Genomic DNA, 18,325 nt, shown 5'->3' on the forward strand with positions numbered 1-18,325 from the left:
AGTTTGATCACTTGATCAAGGGGGCATCATGCGATTTTTACCTTGATACCAAGTCTTTTATTTTGCCTTATGCCTCAGGTTTAAAAGGCTTCATATCTGTGCCAAAGCCTGCCAGGAACTCTAAACTAGTTTACTTCTCTGGTCTCTTCTGACACTTCTTCCTTACCTGTTTCTTGCAGTGTTCTCTCTCTTCTGTTTAATGTCTCCCCCACTTCTCTGTGAGCTTAGTTTCCTAACCAATCATCCATCTTCCTCCACCATCCAAGCAGTTCCTGAAATTCTATTCTATGAAGCTCCCATGAATTTAAATACACTGATCACAGTTGATGTTGGCTTTTCAACCTCAAGTTTACTGCCTCGTTTTTAGAATGTGCCACAGAAACAAGGGCTATTTCTACTAAATCTGTTCTGTATATGACCTCTAATGGCAACACATAAACATAGGTGCTTACTGATGACTATGACATGAAGGTCTCAGTAGTTGTCATCTGCATCTAATAAGAGTCTTCTCACTGAGCAAAGCACTAGTGAGTATTTATGCAGTCGTTTCTGCCATTCATTTAAAATCCACCTGTACCTCCCTCTGTAACTATGTTTGCAAACCAACCACAGCAAGAAGGCACAAATATTTTCAAACACCTTTGTAGGATACATCTTATATACTATTGACTATTGACTATTTGCCAGTAATGTTTGTTGTTTTTTTAATGCCTGGATCATCCTAATTGCACAAATTGGACCATCGTGGGCATTCAGCAATATTTCTCACCAACAGGAAAAGCAAATATATTCTGAGAATGTTTTCTCAAAACAGGTCTTATTTTGAAGCTGTGTATTAGTTACTACACATGCAAAATGAATTAAGAATTGAGATCACTGTCTGGATCATTCAGACCAAAAGTCAGAGAAGTATCCAGAGAAGGCAAAAAAGTGTTCCGCCGAGTTTGGATTATTTGGGTAACTCCACCAACCATCCAATTCATGTGGATTGTATAGTCCAGCTTAGGCCTAAAAGTAAATCATCTGTTTATATTCTTTCTAGTTAGCAATCATCTGCCTACTATTATATGTACAAGAATAACAAGTCTGTTGACATCTCATTTTCTTGCTTTTTACCATCTGTGTTCCAACTTGGAAACTAGGGAGAAAGATACTGGGCACAGAATTTTAAAAGGACCTGCTTTTTTCCTTTCTCATGACCAATCTAAGCTGAAATGACTAAACAATGCAAATGGCACCAAATTCATCCTCCTTCTCCAAGGCTTGTCTGGGGCAAACCGTGCAGCATACGAGGTTTACTTCAGCCCCACTGCCCCTATAAAAACTTGCCCTTAACACAGTAATCCAGTCTTTACTTCTAAGCTAAATGTAAACTGATGATATTCCTTCTCCAAAAAGCATGTGTTTAAACCTGGTCTTCAACTGAGGAAGGAAAAGGTCCCTCTTAAGTAGGCATTTCAGGCTCCGCAGGCAGACCAAGGTTGTGTGGGGCATCAAGCCTTCCCTGTCTTACTGAAGTTACATGACATAAGCAATCACCTGCTCTATTTTTATGTTTGACTCTATCAATAGGTAAGTGTCTTCTAAGCTAGTATTTGCATAGTTCTGTAACATTTGCAGAGCATGTCACATTACCTTGTCTAATCTTGACAAAGCCCCATATTCTTGTCTCCACTTTACAAATAAGGAAGCTGGCTCCCTGCCACCAAGTGCTGAGCCCATGGCTCTAACCAAGGTCTTATAACTCTACATGGCTGTTCTTTCCATTCTGGTCTACAAACCAATTTTGCCTCTTCCCCTAGAAGAAAGGGGATGACCCAACCATGGACTTGCCCAGCCCCTAAAAGTGTTCTCCAGGTTTCAAAAGCAAGAACGATTGATTCTACTACCAACAGATATTTCACTCACACACACACAATTTTTTGAATATTCAGGTAACAGAAGGAATAATAAATAGATCTCGCCTATTCTTCTCACAGGGGGTTCAAACCATAATCAGGTGACAGGAGAAGAACCACAGGACAAAGCTATGTCATGATCACATAATTCCAAAGCAGGAAGCACCAAGTAACTGGGGTAGAGGAACCAGTAATTTTATGTTGCTTTTACTAGGCACATTCAATGATGAGTTTTAAAGAAAAGTCAGCCTCTCTCTCACTTTATGATATATAGACCTAAAGTTACACATAAATCCAATGATATTTAAAATGCACTTCAAACAACTCATGCATTGCCATTCTAGTTATAAATTTTTATAAGAAAATAAAAGATGACAAATTATTACTGTATGATGGGTTCAAAACTTGACTGTACCCACTAACCAGCAAACTATTGCAAAAAGGCATGAATATTTTCAAACATCTTTGCAGAGTATTTTTCACGTACCATATCTCATGCCTGACACATGTTTTATACACAGATCACTGTAACTGAAAAAATACCAACAGGCAATCATAGACTTCTGGCAGCATTTCTGGAAGTTCAATACACACAATTATCTTATAGATCTTACAGATGCTCCCAAATATCTTACAACGCTTACAATTATCTTATATCAGGGGTTGGCAAACTTTTTCTAAAAAGGGCTTTGCAGACCATATTTTAGGCATTTCAGATCATATGACCTCATTGGAAGTATACCATTCTTCTCTCCATAGCATGAAAGCAGACATAGACAGTATGTAAATGATGGGTATGGCTGTGTCCAATAAAGTTTTATTTACAGTATCAGGCCCACAGGTCAGTTTGCCAACCCCTTCTACAAAAAACTTATTTTTACCAAGTCTGTCTTTCCTACTACAATGAGACTATACCTAGAACACATCACTAAAATGGGCTGGGCAGTGCTGCTCACCTGCGACCCAATAGTCTCCTGGAAGCACCGGCCAAGCTGCGTCTTCGCAGTCACTGGATACACGTGAGGAATGACTTGCTGGTGGGAGTATGAGGAATGGACTGTCTGGGTCTTCTGGACAGGAAGCCCTTGGTAAGAGACTTGGGACTGGCCTGGTTGAGCTTCTTTTACCTTCTGGCTTGTTGGGCCATCAACTCTTGAAACCTGATGTATCTGGACTGAGGCCTCAGGAGGGTGCTTCACATGGATATTGACTATGTTAGGAGGAAATTTCACTAAAACAGATTGGGAAGAAAACTTATCAGTCATAAATAATTAATACACACATCAGGATGAAAGTAAATGTTCATGCTAGTCAGCGTGAAACTAAGTTTTATATATACACATATACTTAAGTACATATCTATTATACCTGGGATAAATGATACATTTTTAGTGTGTATCTATTTTTGCTGCACAGCCATTAAAAAACTCTTGAGAGTAAAAGGGGACACTCAAAAATTAAACCTGAATTTATATACTTTAAAGAATAAAACTGCTTTTACAAAGAGAAATTTAAACTTCTCACAGTAACAGATCCATGAGACAAAAATTTTTTTCAGAGGAGTCATAAAACTATGAAATTTGTGCTACTTGTGGTCATACATTCTATCAAACAAGAGTAATAAAGACTCAAGAGTTTGATTATTTTTGAATTTCTCACAAAGTTTCCATTGTAGAGACCGTAGGATTTACAACACAATTTCACAAAGCATAGTTCTCTTACCCTTAAACCTGGTGTGTACATACTTTTGCGCTTCCCGTGACACACACAAAATACCAAAGTGTGATATTTTACATCTCTATTTTCTTTCTCTGCAGCTTTCACACAGAATTTCATCTTCTGATGCTAAGATTCAGGTTTTAAAGAATAAGAACCAGTAACACTTCTCTGACCCCTTTTTAAAAAATTGTGCATGTGTAAGAGGTGCCAGGTTGAAAAGAATGAATTAGTCATAGAATTTCTGAGCTCCAAGTGACCTAGTTTACCTTCCTCTACAGATGAATAAACTGAAGCCCAGGGAGGTGAGGTTATAGATTGTTTAGAACTAAAACCAAGCGCTCTTCGACTACAAAATAGACTTGGTGTTCATCAGCAGGTATTGTGTGATCTACTAGTTTATTAATCCCATAAGGGCCAGAACACCATCTTGTTCATCTTTCCATTTCCCAGGACCTGCCAGAACAGTGCCATGTATGTTTATCAGCTCTTGGTCCTGCATCACCAGAGAAAGATGGGCTCCATTTTCTTATTTCCTAGATACCATTCCCTACAGTCTAGAAAGCACTGGCACCATATACCTGGGCCCATATTCTGTTCCAGTACCAGCCCTGCAGACACTTGGCTTCTGTATGGGTTTGGCATGTTAACAGAGTTCTGACGAATGGGCAAAATCAAAATAATCAGCTTACCTTTGACTCCTTGCTGGCTGGTCATGGTCAGAGGCAAAGTATGTGTTGAGTGGACGACATGTGTTCCCAACGCCTTGCCTGACTGCTGGGAATGCTGATAAAGTTTAGGCACGCTAGCACCATGGACTGGAATCTGACAAAGCTTCCCTGTGAAATTTGGAGGGCACTGGCATTTGTCCCTTGAACTGCATTGGCCTCCATTCATACATGGAAGATGGCAAATTACTGTAAAGGAAAAGAGAAAATGTGGAGAGTTGGTTAGTTTCTCAAATGCTAAGTAACAATCAACCAACAAAACTCCCCCAAAGCACAGCCAACATATTCCCAATGACTTTAGAAATGGTAAACAAAGGAATATACACTATGACAAAAATACTTCCTTTTTTTTTTTTTTTTTACTATCTTTTTCTTTCCACCTTAAGTAAGTCATTTAGCTCTCCAATTGCTTGTGGTTGTTCACCCACAATGGTGGAAAAAATTTATGGGAAAAAATATACATGTATATAAATATATATAAAGTAGCCACTCAGGATATCTCTTGCACTCTATAATTACTTTGCTTTCCTATTTAATTACTAGTTTATTTACTGTCTCCCAAGATTATAAACTCCTTGGAGGAAAGGAATATGCCTAGTTTAATGACCTTTGTATCCTCAGCACCTAGAATAATGCCTGGCACACAGTGGACATTAAATATTTCCTCAAAGAATAAACAAATGAGAGTGCTAAAAATAATATCTGTTGAGAATTTTCTCTACATAAGACACTGAAATAAGTGCTACCCAGAATAAGGGAGCAGAATAGTTTGAATCCTGCTTTACAGGAATTTACAATCTCACTGGGATAACAAGACCACAGAGAAACCTAGAAGTAGCAGTGATTAATAGTTGGAAATTTATTTAGAATACCAAAAGAAAAAAGGACATGTTTGGGTGAAGAATTTTAAAAGGAGTTTTAAATTCTGGCTAAATTCAACTTAAGGCCAACCTATTTATCACGAATGAATTCTTCCTATCAGCCCTTGAACTGATCGGATTTCCAGCAGCTTAAAAAATAGCCCCTCAACTCCATTTTCTTCCAGCTTCTACTCTGCTTCAATCCTCTCCTCCATGACCAAACTTTCCAAAAGAATTGTCTGCTCACTTCTCCACTCACTATCAGCCAGCAAGGGCCACATTGTGTTTCCCTTTCCCCACACCTCTCCTACGCTGAAACTCCTCTTCATCAGGTCACTAATGGTCTCCATGTTGCTAAATCCAATGGATGGATTTCAGTCTTCCCTTGGCTTCTGTGACATCTCAACCCATCTAGTTTGCTCTTTCCTCTTTGTTCACTGTATCTTAATATTCTTTGCAGACCCCACTCTTTCCTTACCCTTGAAACACTGATGTGCTTCAAGATCTGGTCTTAAAATCTTCTGCTTTACTAACTCCATACATTCTGATTTCAGCCTATCATATGATGATGTCACCCAAAACTATATTTCTTAGCCAAAGCTTTCTGCTGTGCTCCACACTGTCTACTACTGTTTATTTCCTGTAGATCTTCTACAGGCATCTCAAACTTACAATGTCCTAAATGGAACTTGATCATCTTCCCCTAACATCTCCATTCACTGAGAGACCCTTAACAGAAACCTGAGGGCTGCTCTATCCTTTCACCCACCCAAACATCCATCTCCAGGTCCTGCCTTCTAAACATTCATCAAATATGCCCACAACTTTCTCATCGTAGAGATCCTGTTCTCTCTGAAACCTCATTCCCTACAATCTAGCTACACTGACCTGGATTCAGTTCCTCAGTGGACAGGGCCTCTCATCCCTCCTTAAGCTTTATATACCCTGTATATAAACCCTGTGTTCCAGTGGCCTGGAACACTCTTTCCATTTGTCCCCCCTCACCTACCTAACTCCTACTCACCTTTTGGATACTGCTTAAACCTCAGTTCCCTGGAAACACTTCCAATTGCCCCTCATCTAGGTTTGGTGCTTCTCCTCTGTGCTTCCGTGGGCTCTCATTCACTGCTCATCATGCTGCTTGGCTTACTGCATTACAATCACCTGACTACTTTTCTGTACACCTCATTCAACTAGAGTGCTGTGAGGTCAGGGACTTTAATGTTTTACCTCTAGCATGTAGCTCAGCTTTTAGAAAAAAGGCTGCAGCTCAAAAAAAAAAAAATACTAGATGAAAGAATGAACACATTTATGGCTACCACTTTGTCAAATACCATTCTACATACTACAGAAGAAAGTAAAAGCTAACTGGAACTACTAGGTAATACATGATAACTAAAAATACAAATAAGTAACATTGGAAAATATAAAATGTAAATTCTGTGGAACTCCAGTGAAAAGTCATTTCTGGGAAGTCAAAACAGACTTTACAGGAGAGCTCATTTGAGATAAGTCTTTGAAGCTGGGTAGGCTTCAGAAAAACAGAAAGGATTGTATCTTAGGAGGATAGTGTGTAAGAAAGGGGGAAGTAGGCATATTTGGGAGATAATGAGAAAGTCTATCTTGTTGAAACCCCAGATTCCTGAGGGGAGGGGTCAGGTGATAAACTGGAAGATGTAGGCTTAAGTCAGACAATGGATAAAGGCCTGATAAAAAGTTTGGATTTTATTCTGTAATTAGTAAGTTATTTTGTAGACCCCAAGGACAGAATTTTCCAGGAAGATTACTCTTGTGATGGCATGTGGCATTAGCTGGAAAGGAGAGTGACCTAGGTGGAGAAGTCAGATAGGAGACTATTAAAATAACTGAAAGACAAGTTGAAAAATCCATGGATTAGGATGATGGCAACAAGAACTAAAAGAAACATGAAGTAATATTATGATAGATGGGCAATCAGTACAACATGGAGATACGACACAGGAAATAAACAGCAAGCCAAAGAAGAGGGAAGACAGTGAAGGAGAAAGGAAAGAGCTGGAAAAAATGACCAAGGTAACCACCTAGAACTATGTCCAGGATCTCACTATGTGGCAGATGAAGTCAAAACTGCCCACGCTGGATAGGGTCTGGAATATGTTTCCACCAGTGTCTGATCCACACTGAGGTGCAGAGTAAGAAGAAGAGTCAAAGCTGACTCTGAGGTTGAGTCAAAGACTTTGTAACTCCCAGTTCAATTCTGAATTGAATTTCTAAATGACAGGTTGGCTATGCTGGATGGGTTCAGTGTTTAATGGGCTAGGACACAGGGAGCCTGGCCAAGATTTCACAATACTACAAATAACTTATAACTGGAATACAAGCACTCCTCACTTTTGTATGGTTCCAATATGCATGAATTTCAGTTAATGCAGTTTAGCTAAATAACTTCAGTCCCCCAACAACACGGTATGAACTTCATTTGCCACAATATTAACTAGGTAACTGCATAAAGTACAAACTTCACTGCTAGCTCTTTGGTCCACAAACCACTACATAAATAACAGATGTGTACCATGATCAGTAATCAATCATGTCACTTCCTTCAGAGGCTGTTGGCAATTGATCCCAGCATATCTGTTATTCAGTTCATGCACAGACAGCAAAGCAGGTAGTTGTGTTGCCTCCTCACTTTACATTGATAAACTCGCATGACATTTTACAGAAGTGTATAGTCAAAAGGGCCAACAACAACAACAAAAAAGCGTGGCAAAGAAATGAAAAGTGGTGACATTGGAAGTGAAATTGGAAAGTGGTTGTGATGTAGGATAAAGATGGTCCAAAGGAAATAACATCAAAGGAACTCACAGATATTCCACAACTTTGAAAGCATAATGGTAAGATATTGGAACCTGATTCAAACTTGGGAAGGAGTATAACGGCTCACTAAGGCAAAGAAGAGATACTCCACATCATAAAGTACATGAGAAGAAAGCAAAAATGTTCTAACTACTCTTGTTAAGTTCTACTCGAAGAAAGAAAACACTTTAATTCTCAGTGTTTCTAACATTTTAAATTACAGGGCACTAGATAAATATCAGCTTTACTATTTTTCTTCCTTTCCCTATAAATACATCACCTACAGTAAAACAACTGTAATGTTTTGACAAAAAAAATTTTTAAGGTGATAGAACTAGTAATTTTCCCATTGATTATTAAGATCATTTTGTACAGTTACAGCTTGCATGGTTATTTTTATGGTCCTGCATCACCATGCAAAGAGGACTACCTTTAATCTTTATTAAAATAACTTCATCTATGTTATCATCTTTTTTTTTTTTTTTTTTTTTTTTTTTTACAAAGAAGCTGACTTTTGTTTCTAATATCAATAGCAGATTTTGGAATCCAACATGAATTTAATTAGCTTTTGTTTAAAAACTATTTTTAAACCTCTGAGATAGCTTCCACACAAATATTTCAAGAACTGTACTAGTCTAAGTGGATACAGCAATAATCCCAGAAGAGAACTCCAATAACCCTGTTTCTCTCTGGTCACAAAGGAAACCGTTTCCGCTGACTTATTCCAACCAACAACAGACCACTATTTATAACCATTTATGAATGAGAAATAAAATACCTATTCTCCTGTTCCCGCATTTTCACAACATCTAAATTATAATTTAAAGTTCTTTGCCCCAGCTCACTCACTGTGCATTGAGTTCTTTGTGGCAGGTGCTATTTTTAAAGTTAAATAGTCTTTTATGTCAAAGAAAACAAATTTAAAATCAACCTACAAAAGTTAAGGATTTAACTATGAATAGTTTCTTTCTGTTTCAAAAGTTCATGCCACTCTCAAAACATCGCCTGGTGATATATAGTCTGTGCAGCCAGCGTTCTATAAAACTTTCTCAACATACGAGAGGAAAAGAATAAGTTATCTTTAAGGCTGGCTTGTGGAATGCTGGTTGTAAGTCTAGCTATGCACATATATTTTAGAACATATAAACTGGAAGGTGTAATGCAGAACGCTGGCTGAGAAATTCCATAACCTTGTCAGCTTGACATTTTGCTGGCCATCACCATAATTCACTACATTGCATCATACGGTCACCTGGGACCTACAGCAAATAACAAGAGGTATATGGGCCTTCAGCCTGTTATTCTAGAAAGTGGAATATCGTGACAACCACTCCAGTATCTCATGGTACAAACTCATAAAAGGTCACAATGAGCAAAAGGATCCAGGCTGGAAGAAAAAGTTGGAGGCTTTAAATATGCCCAGCATTTCATTGCGTTCCACCATTCACACTGGTCTGTAAAACAACTTGCAGGACTCAAGAAACTGGACTGACAGGATAATATTCACAGTCTGTGCCACAAATTGGAACTTAGTTTAAATGAATAGGTACTGACTTGGATACAAATATGGGAAAACCGAATTTTCTGCAGATTTGAGTTATAAAAAGCTAGACTCTCATTCTTCCCTGTTATCTTAGCTGACTATAAAATATTTCAGCTGCTTGTCCCCAAAAGGCGCTCTAAGAATGTACTTGACTTTCCTACAGCAACACCCAGGCCCTCCACCCACCCCCTCGCTTTGTGTGCCAGCAGACTGTTTCAAGTTATTGTGGCTAAGGCAGAACCAGGGAAAACAAACCTCCATCTGAAGGAAACTTACATCTGTCATTTCACAAGACAGACATACACATGATTTTGATTTGAATAGCTACTTCAACTTTCCCACTTGTCTCTGATTAGGAGAATAACGTTCCCTTAAGGCTTTCAACATTTTGTTTGATGTCCCTTGCAGGGTGAAAAGAAAGCAATAACATTTTTAGAAAGTACAAGGTATCATTTATTTCTCCCTCAATATACCTACACCACCCTCTTTTAAAGGGTACCCATAGATTCTATTCAGCCAGAAAGTAGGTTAAAAATGTAGTTACTTAAAGCTTTCAGATAACAAGTACGTCAGATAATAATTAAATGCCACAGCAAACCACTGCTCATTTTAAGAACCTATCCCACTTTTTAAAAACCTGCAATTCTTGCCTTTTAATTCAGTATGCATCATCCTGCCAACCACAAAAAATAAAAATAAAATAAATAAAGCAACTGAAGCTGAAAGCCAAGATGGAAGTCACGTTCCTTTGGAGCAAGGACAGAGGAACTGAGGAGGGCTCGTCTTACACAGAAGCCAAGAAAGGAAGTGCAGAGATTATAGGCATTTACTAAAATCAAGTTTGAGTATTTTTATTGAATGCAGGGATTTATCATTGCTGTGCTCCAAAACTGCTTACAGCCAATTCTTGATTATCTGTCTGTTAACGTATACTAAGTCCCAGACTGAACCAAGAAAACATTCAAGTAACAGGTTGTCTGGAACAACCTGTCCAAGGAGGTGACCTTTCACCTAAACCTAAAAGGAGAAGAATCCCGTGGATGTGAAAGTTGGCAGAAGAATGTTTGCAGAAGAAGAAAATATTAGGAGCTAAGACCTTGAGGTGAGACTGGCTTAGAAAGGCCCAGAAACTGAAAGGAGGCTGATGTGGTGGGAATGTCAGAGGAGAAGAGCACGTGAGAAAAGCTGGGTGGAGAGACAGAGAAGGGCCAGATTCCTGTTTCTTTCCACAAGGATATAGGGCTGCCTATAATACAGTAAATAGGAAAAATATAAGTAAGTTAATACTTGGGACCAGGACAGATTATGAATCACAGGAGACAGAACCAGGGGAAGAGAAAGAACAAGGATAAGTAAGGGTAAGTAGAATCATCTATTGTATACACAAGAAATGTGCATTGTAAACTTGGCTTTGAGTTTCTGGACCTTAGCCAGATTGAAGTTAAATTCTGGAAGGTTTAATTTAAGACTCAAATAGATAATGATTCTACAGATAAGAGGACTTTTAAAAAATTCTTTATATTGATTACATATGGGCATGATAATCGTAGTGGGTGGAATGGTGGTCTCCCAAAAGATACACCCATGTCCTGTGAATGTCCAGAATCTGTGAATATTACTTCATGTGGTAGAATGAGTGAACACCACCTTACAATGCAAAACAAATGCAATTAGAAATCCTGAGAGGAAGCAACTTGTCCTGGAGTATCCAGGTGACCTCTCATTTCCAGTGACAAGGTCCTTTTAAGAGTGAGGGCCAGGGAGCTTTGATCGAAGGAGGAAGAGCAATATGACTGAGGCAGAGATTGGAATGATGCAGCTAGAAGTCAAGGAGACCAACAGCCATGAGAAGCGGGAAGAGGCAAGGAACAGACCCTCCTCTAGAGCCTCCAGAGGAAGCGTGGCCCTGCCTACACCTTGATTTTGATCTTCTGGTCTCCAGAACTGTGAGAGAATACATCTCTATTGTTTTAAAGCAAAAAAAAAAAAAAAAAAAGAAGAAGAAAAAGGTATAATAATACAATGTGTGTAACATTATGAGACTAATGTTCTTCATAGTACATGTAAAAGGAAAAAACAGAGTCTAAAGATATCTTGGAGCAAAGAGAAAATGCTTCCACAAAAGCTAAAAATGCACCCACCGTACTCTTTGCTGCCATAGACAATCTCTTTGTTTTACCTGCTCTGGAAATTAAGAGGACCATTTTCATCCCATCCCCATCTATCAAATGCTAAAGTACACTGGACTAGAATTAAAGGAAATTCACATTTCAACAAATGCAATATCTCAACCTTAATACAAACAAAAATCCCACAAATCTAATTTTTAATGCTGGTGCACATTAGCAAATGCTTGGATAGCACATTCTGTTTATAATCCAGGAGATAGGAAGCCCTACCACCCACACATGCATCAGAGCTTCCTATTTGGGATAAGACCATTCATCATCTCAACTTTGTTTATGGCTTTCTGCTCACTGATCATCAACCTCACCATAGCTGTGGGCTATCTAATTTGATCTAGTTTTATATTTTTCATAACCTATGGAGCCTCCTATATCAAGCAAGTCACAAAATTCCACTTTATATCCTCCATCCACAGAGGCTTGCTCTCAGTAACTCCCAAACCCTGGGCTCTTTTACCCTTAGGAATAACACAGCAACATCTGCAGGCTACAGAGTAAACACACCAGTCCCACACACTTTGGGATAGGGGCAAATCATTTCATTTTGTGGATTACTGTGCCCTCCTCTGCAAAAGGGGGTGGTCCAATGACACAATCCACAGGTTTCTACATTAAAGTTCTATTCCTGCAATTAAAGTTCTCAAAATGTTAACCAAGTTAGTAGAGTGAAATTCAGATTTCCTCATCTCATCTAATGAGACTGGCATGATATAAAATTTTTAAAAGGGACAAATACATATCCATCCCCTTGCAATTTACATAGAAGGGACAGGGTTAATCTGTTACGTGGTGTGCTTTGTTTTTATTTTAGTGTATAATCAGACACTGATTCAAACATAAGTTGCCTATTTCGTAACAACGCAGTTAATAAAATGCCCAGAGGTTTATGCAAAGCTGACTTCACTTGGGAGAATTATGTAAACATAATTGGGGAAATGATAGTGCTGTACACTAATGGACAGGGAGATAAGTTTCACAAAAATGACGACACGCTTCATCCTTAAAGACCATACCTTTTACAGTGGTATCACTGCAACTATCTTCAGGGACACGAAGTCATTTTAACTATTGTAGCAGGGCATTTTCTTTAATGTCATTGCAAAATGCTTTCTCAAGAACCAAGTAATACCACTTAAGCTATACACAATATTAACAATAAGTATAAAAATGTACTGCACCGGAGGGAGGAACACTCCCAAACTCATTCTACGAGGCCACCATCACCCTGATACCAAAACCAGACAAAGATGCCACAAAAAAAGAAAACTACAGGCCAATATCACTGATGAACATAGATGCAAAAATCCTCAACAAAATACTAGTAAACAGAATGCAACAGCACATTCAAAGGATCACAGGCAGGGTGGGAGGGAGGGAGACGCAAGAGGGAAGAGATATGGGGATATATGTATATGTATAGCTGATTCACTTTGTTATAAAGCAGCAACTAACACATCATTGTAAAGCAATTATACTCCAATAAAGATGTCAAAAAAAAAAAAAAAGGATCATATACCCTGCTCAAGTGGGGTTTATCCCAGGAATGCAAGGATTCTTCAATATATGCAAATCAATCAATGTGATAAACCATATTAACAAACTGAAGGAGAAAAAACATATGATCACCACAATAGATGCAGAAAAAGCTTTTGACAAAATTCAACACCCATTTATGATAAAAACTCTCCAGAAAGTAGGCATAGAGGGAACTTACATCAACATAATAAAGGCCATATACGACAAACCCACAGGCAACATCGTCCTCAATGGTGAAATACTGAAACCATTTCCACTAAGATCAGGAACAAGACAAGGTTGCCCACTCTCACCACTATTATTCAACATAGTTTTGGAAGTTTTAGCCACAGCAATCAGAGAAGAAAAAGAAATAAAAGGAATACAAATCAGAAAAGAAGAAGTAAAGCTGTCACTGTTTGCAGATGACATCATACTATACAGAGAATCCTAAAGATGCTACCAGAAAACTCCTAGAGCTAACCAATGAATTTGGTAAAGTAGCGGGATACAAAATTAATGCACAGAAATCTCTTGCATTCCTATACACTAATGATGAAAAATCTGAAAATGAAATTAAGAAAACACTCTCATTTACCACTGCAACAAAAAGAATAAAATATCTAGGAATAAACCTACCTGAGGAGACAAAAGACCTGTATGCAGAAAATTATAAGACACTGATGAAGGAAATTAAAGAGGACACAAATAGATGGAGAGATAGACCATGTTCTTGGATTGGAAGAATCAACATTGTGAAAATGACTATACTACCCAAAGCAATCTACAGATTCAATGCAATCCCTATCAAACTACGACTGGCATTTTTCACAGAAATAGAACAAAAAATTTCAGAATTTGTATGGAAACACAAAAGACCCCGAATAGCCAAAGCAATCTTGAGAAAGAAAAACGGAGCTGGAGGAATCAGGCTCCTGGACTTCAGACTATACTACAAAGCTACAGTAATCAAGACAGTATGGTACTGGCACAAAAACAGAAATATAGATCAATGGAACAGGATAGAAAGCCCAGAGATAAACCCACACACATATGGTCACCTTATCTTTGATAAAGGAGGCAAGCATATACAGTGGAGAAAAGACAGCCTCTTCAATAAGTGGTGCTGGGAAAATTGGACAGCTACATGTAAAAGAATGAAATTAGAACACTCCCTAACACCATATACAAAAATAAACTCAAAATGGATTAAAGACCTAAATGTACGGCCAGACACTATTAAACTCTTAGAGGAAAACATAGGCAGAACACTCCAGGACATAAATCACAGCAAGATCCTTTATGACCCACCTCCTAGAGAAATGGAAATAAAAACAAAAATAAACAAATGGGACCTAATGAAACTTAAAAGCTTTTGCACAGCAAAGGAAACCATAAACAAGACGAAAAGACAACCCTCAGAATGGGAGAAAATATTTGCAAATGAAGCAACTACAAAGGATTAATCTCCAAAATTTACAAGCAGCTCATGCAGCTCAATATCAAAAAAACAAACAACCCAATCCAAAAATGGGCAGAAGACCTAAATAGAAATTTCTCCAAAGAAGATATACAGATTGCCAACAAACACATGAAAGAATGCTCAACATCATTAATCATTAGAGAAATGCAAATCAAAACTACAACGAGATATCATCTCACACTGGTCAGAATGGCCATCATCAAAAAATCTACAAACAATAAATGCTGGAGAGGGTGTGGAGAAAATGGAACCCTCTTGTGCTGTTGGTGGGAATGTAAATTGATACAGCCACTATGGAGAACACTATGGAGGTTTCTTAAAAAACTAAAAATAGAACTACCATACGACCCAGCAACCCCACTACTGGGCATATACCCTGAGAGAACCATAATTCAAAAAGAGTCATGTACCACAATGTTCATTGCAGCTCTATTTACAATAGCCAGGACATGGAAGCAACCTAAGTGTCCATCAACAGATGAATGGGTAAAGAAGATGTGGCACATACATACAATGGAATATTACTCAGCCATAAAAAGAAACAAAATTGAGTTATTTGTAGTGAGGTGGATGGACCCAGAGACTGTCATACAGAGTGAAGTAAGTCAGAAAGAGAAAAACAAATACCATATGCTAACACATATATATGGAATCTAAAAATAAATAAATAAATAAAAGGTTCTGAAGAACCTAGGGGCAGAACAGGAATAAAGACGCAGACGTAGAGAATGGACTTGAGGACACAGGGAGGGGGAAGGGTAAGCTGGGACGAAGTGAGAGAGTGGCATGGACATATATACACTACCAAGTGTAAAATAGATAGCTAGTGGGAAGCAGCCACATAGCACAGGGACATCAGCTTGGTGCTTTGTGACCACCTAGAGGGGTGGGATAGGGAGGGTGGGAAGGTGGGAGGGAGATGCAAGAGGGAGTAGATATGGGGATGTATGTATATGTATAGCTGATTCACTTTGTTATAAAGCAGAAACTAACACACCATGGTAAAGCAATTATACTCCAATAAAGATGTTAAAAAAAAAAAGCAAACCAAGATTCCCTGCCCTCCTGGCTCTTACCTTCTGTCATCTCATCATCTTTGTGAGACTCTGGGCATGAGAAGAATCTTGGTTTGGGGCCCAGGAGCAGGACGGCATTCGATAAAGGCTTGTTCTCTCAGTTCTACAGGCTACCAAACACCTCTCTGAGCATGAAAAGAGGTCAGGCAGGGCACAGAGTTGGGTGTTCCAGGGAGGGACCTTCCACAGGGCAGGGCTGGGGCTCCATCTGTAGTGGCCCTTGAAGGGTCTGGATAGGAAGACCTGGGCAGATGTTTTGTGGTGACAGCAGCTCACCAGGACTGGGTGGGGAGTGGGAGAGTACCCTTGGCAATCCTCAGGCACTCTTGCAAGGGGTACAGTAGGGATGAAGGTTCTGTGCAATCAGGCAAGGGTTTGGGGCTAGCATAACTTGGGTTTATCATTATCATTATATTATCTAGACCTGCAATGATAATGCCTAGAGGGGCATCCAGGTTACAGTTAGGATTAACCACAGTTCACATTTGCAGTCTTTTGTCCCTATATAGCCATGATACTGTTCCATGCTATACGCTGCTACAGAGCCTGAATAGCTACATAATATCCCATTAAGCTGACAGATGGTAAGTTACATAGTCATTCCTTTATTGTTTGTTTACATTGCCTGAATTTCTTTTTTAACTACTGCAGATAAGGCTGCAAGGAACATCCTCAAGCATGTAATTTTATCTTTCTTAGTAATTCTTTCCTCAGGCATTCAACTAATATTGCGTAATTGCTTTGTATGTAACAGGCAATGTGCTAGGTGCTATCATCAGCAAGAAAAACATATGAGCCAATTAAAGCAATGTAACCATCTTATCATGGGGAGGACAGGGAACACAGGCATTAAGAGCAAGGGCCTGGAAGCAGATCTCGAGGGGGTGTGAACCCCAGTTTCACCATTTCTTAGTGGTATGACCATGGACAAGTTATTTAACATTTCTCTGCCCCTCATTCCTTCACCTATAAAATGAGCATAAAAATTGTAACCCCTCATATGGTTGCTGTGTGGCTTGAATGAGGTCATATATTCAAAGCACTTAGTAGTCAGCACTCAGTAAGCATTCAGCAAATGTTAGCCATCTGCATAATCTCCCTGATTAGCATACAATGGGAACATATAAAAGGGGAAACCACACCAGTGCATTGGCAAGGAAGGGGTGTGAATATCCTTATCACCAGTCAGGTCATGCAGTATACTGCATGTGATTTCATTCACTACTCTGCTCCCGGTATCCAATGAAGAGATGTTGAATTGCTGAGTATATCAATAGATGAATCTTCTAACAAGAGTTTATCAATTATTAACATCAAGAGCAGTATATGAACATATCCAAATTCACATCTTGTCAAAACTGGATTTTGTTCTTAAACATTACTACCACTTTAATAGCTTCAAAATAACTTCTAAGCTGCAATATTCTACCTGCAATCAGGTTAAACTATAACAATGTTGATTTCACATGTCTATTTACTAAAGATTTTTAAGGGTTTTAACATTTGTAACTTTTTTTTTACTGTTTTTATTTTCTCTTGTTTGAACTATCTTTATATTTTACCTATCCCTTAGGATCGTAATGATTTTTAAAATTACTTTAAGGATGGTTCTTATGGATAATACAATTTAAGATTTTATTTGTCCTAATGATGAAAGTACCTTTGCAAACATATTTCCTGTTCATTGTAGTTTAGTTTGTTTGGATACAGATATTTTATTATTTCCATATAAGTAAGTTTATAGGTTCCTTTCTCTATAATATTGTTTCATTCCTTTAAAAGCTGCTACCCCTCCAAGTGTCTGATAAATAACCTATTTCATACTAGCTCTTTAGATTATTTCCATCTCTTTCTTGCTTATTTAACTTGTTCCATCTGGAGTTTTTACCCAGTGTATAAATATGGGTTATCACTCATTTTGCTTCAAATTGCAATCTAAATGGCTTCACATTAGTTATAAAATAAAACTTCCTTTCCCATTTTTTTTTAAAAGCTAAGTTATTTTGAATGGAAGTCTTCAAAAGGGGGAAGACATAATGTGGTGGAAAAAAGAAAGAAAAAAGGGCAGTTTAGGGTGGAGTCAAGGATGGGAGGAGGTGGGAGAATGCAGGATAACAGAGCAGAGGCCCAGGACTAATACAAAAGCAGAGAAACATTCCCTGAGAGACATGAAAGAAGAAACTCACTGGGTAATAAAATGAAATGGGGTCTGTAAAATTCAGTCGGATGCCAAAAGGGATAAATTCTGAGTAGACAATGTTTGGGAACCATTACTATACACAAAAATCTGCATGGCCCGTCTACAGCTTCCTTTTATTCCCACCCTCCATGGATCGTTACTCTTCCATGGCTCCCACCTAACTATGCCACCCTAGGCGAGCGTATTTCTTTATCCTGGTCTTTTCTTTCTTTCAAAGAGCAGGGATCCCTTGCAGCATTCTCTTCCTGAGTAGTAAGCTGTCACTGAAGAGCATAAAGGAAGGTG

At 38.5% G+C, this 18,325-nt stretch overlaps 1 protein-coding gene across 8 annotated transcripts in view; it reads right to left on the reverse strand.

Moving 5' to 3' along the window:
* The window catches only part of LTBP1 (latent transforming growth factor beta binding protein 1), a 418,216-nt gene that overhangs the window by 204,095 nt on the left and 195,796 nt on the right, over positions 1-18,325 (reverse strand). For all 8 annotated transcript variants that reach the window (XM_036872897.1, XM_036872896.1, XM_036872900.1 and 5 more), the window contains 2 exons: positions 4,307-4,531; positions 2,855-3,129 (listed from right to left, as the gene is read on the reverse strand). In XM_036872897.1, coding sequence (XP_036728792.1) covers positions 2,855-3,129; positions 4,307-4,531 — 500 coding nt within the window. The remainder of the gene's footprint in view (positions 1-2,854; positions 3,130-4,306; positions 4,532-18,325) is intronic.

Source organism: Balaenoptera musculus, chromosome 13 (assembly GCF_009873245.2).
Source record: "Balaenoptera musculus isolate JJ_BM4_2016_0621 chromosome 13, mBalMus1.pri.v3, whole genome shotgun sequence".
NCBI lineage: Eukaryota > Metazoa > Chordata > Mammalia > Artiodactyla > Balaenopteridae > Balaenoptera > Balaenoptera musculus.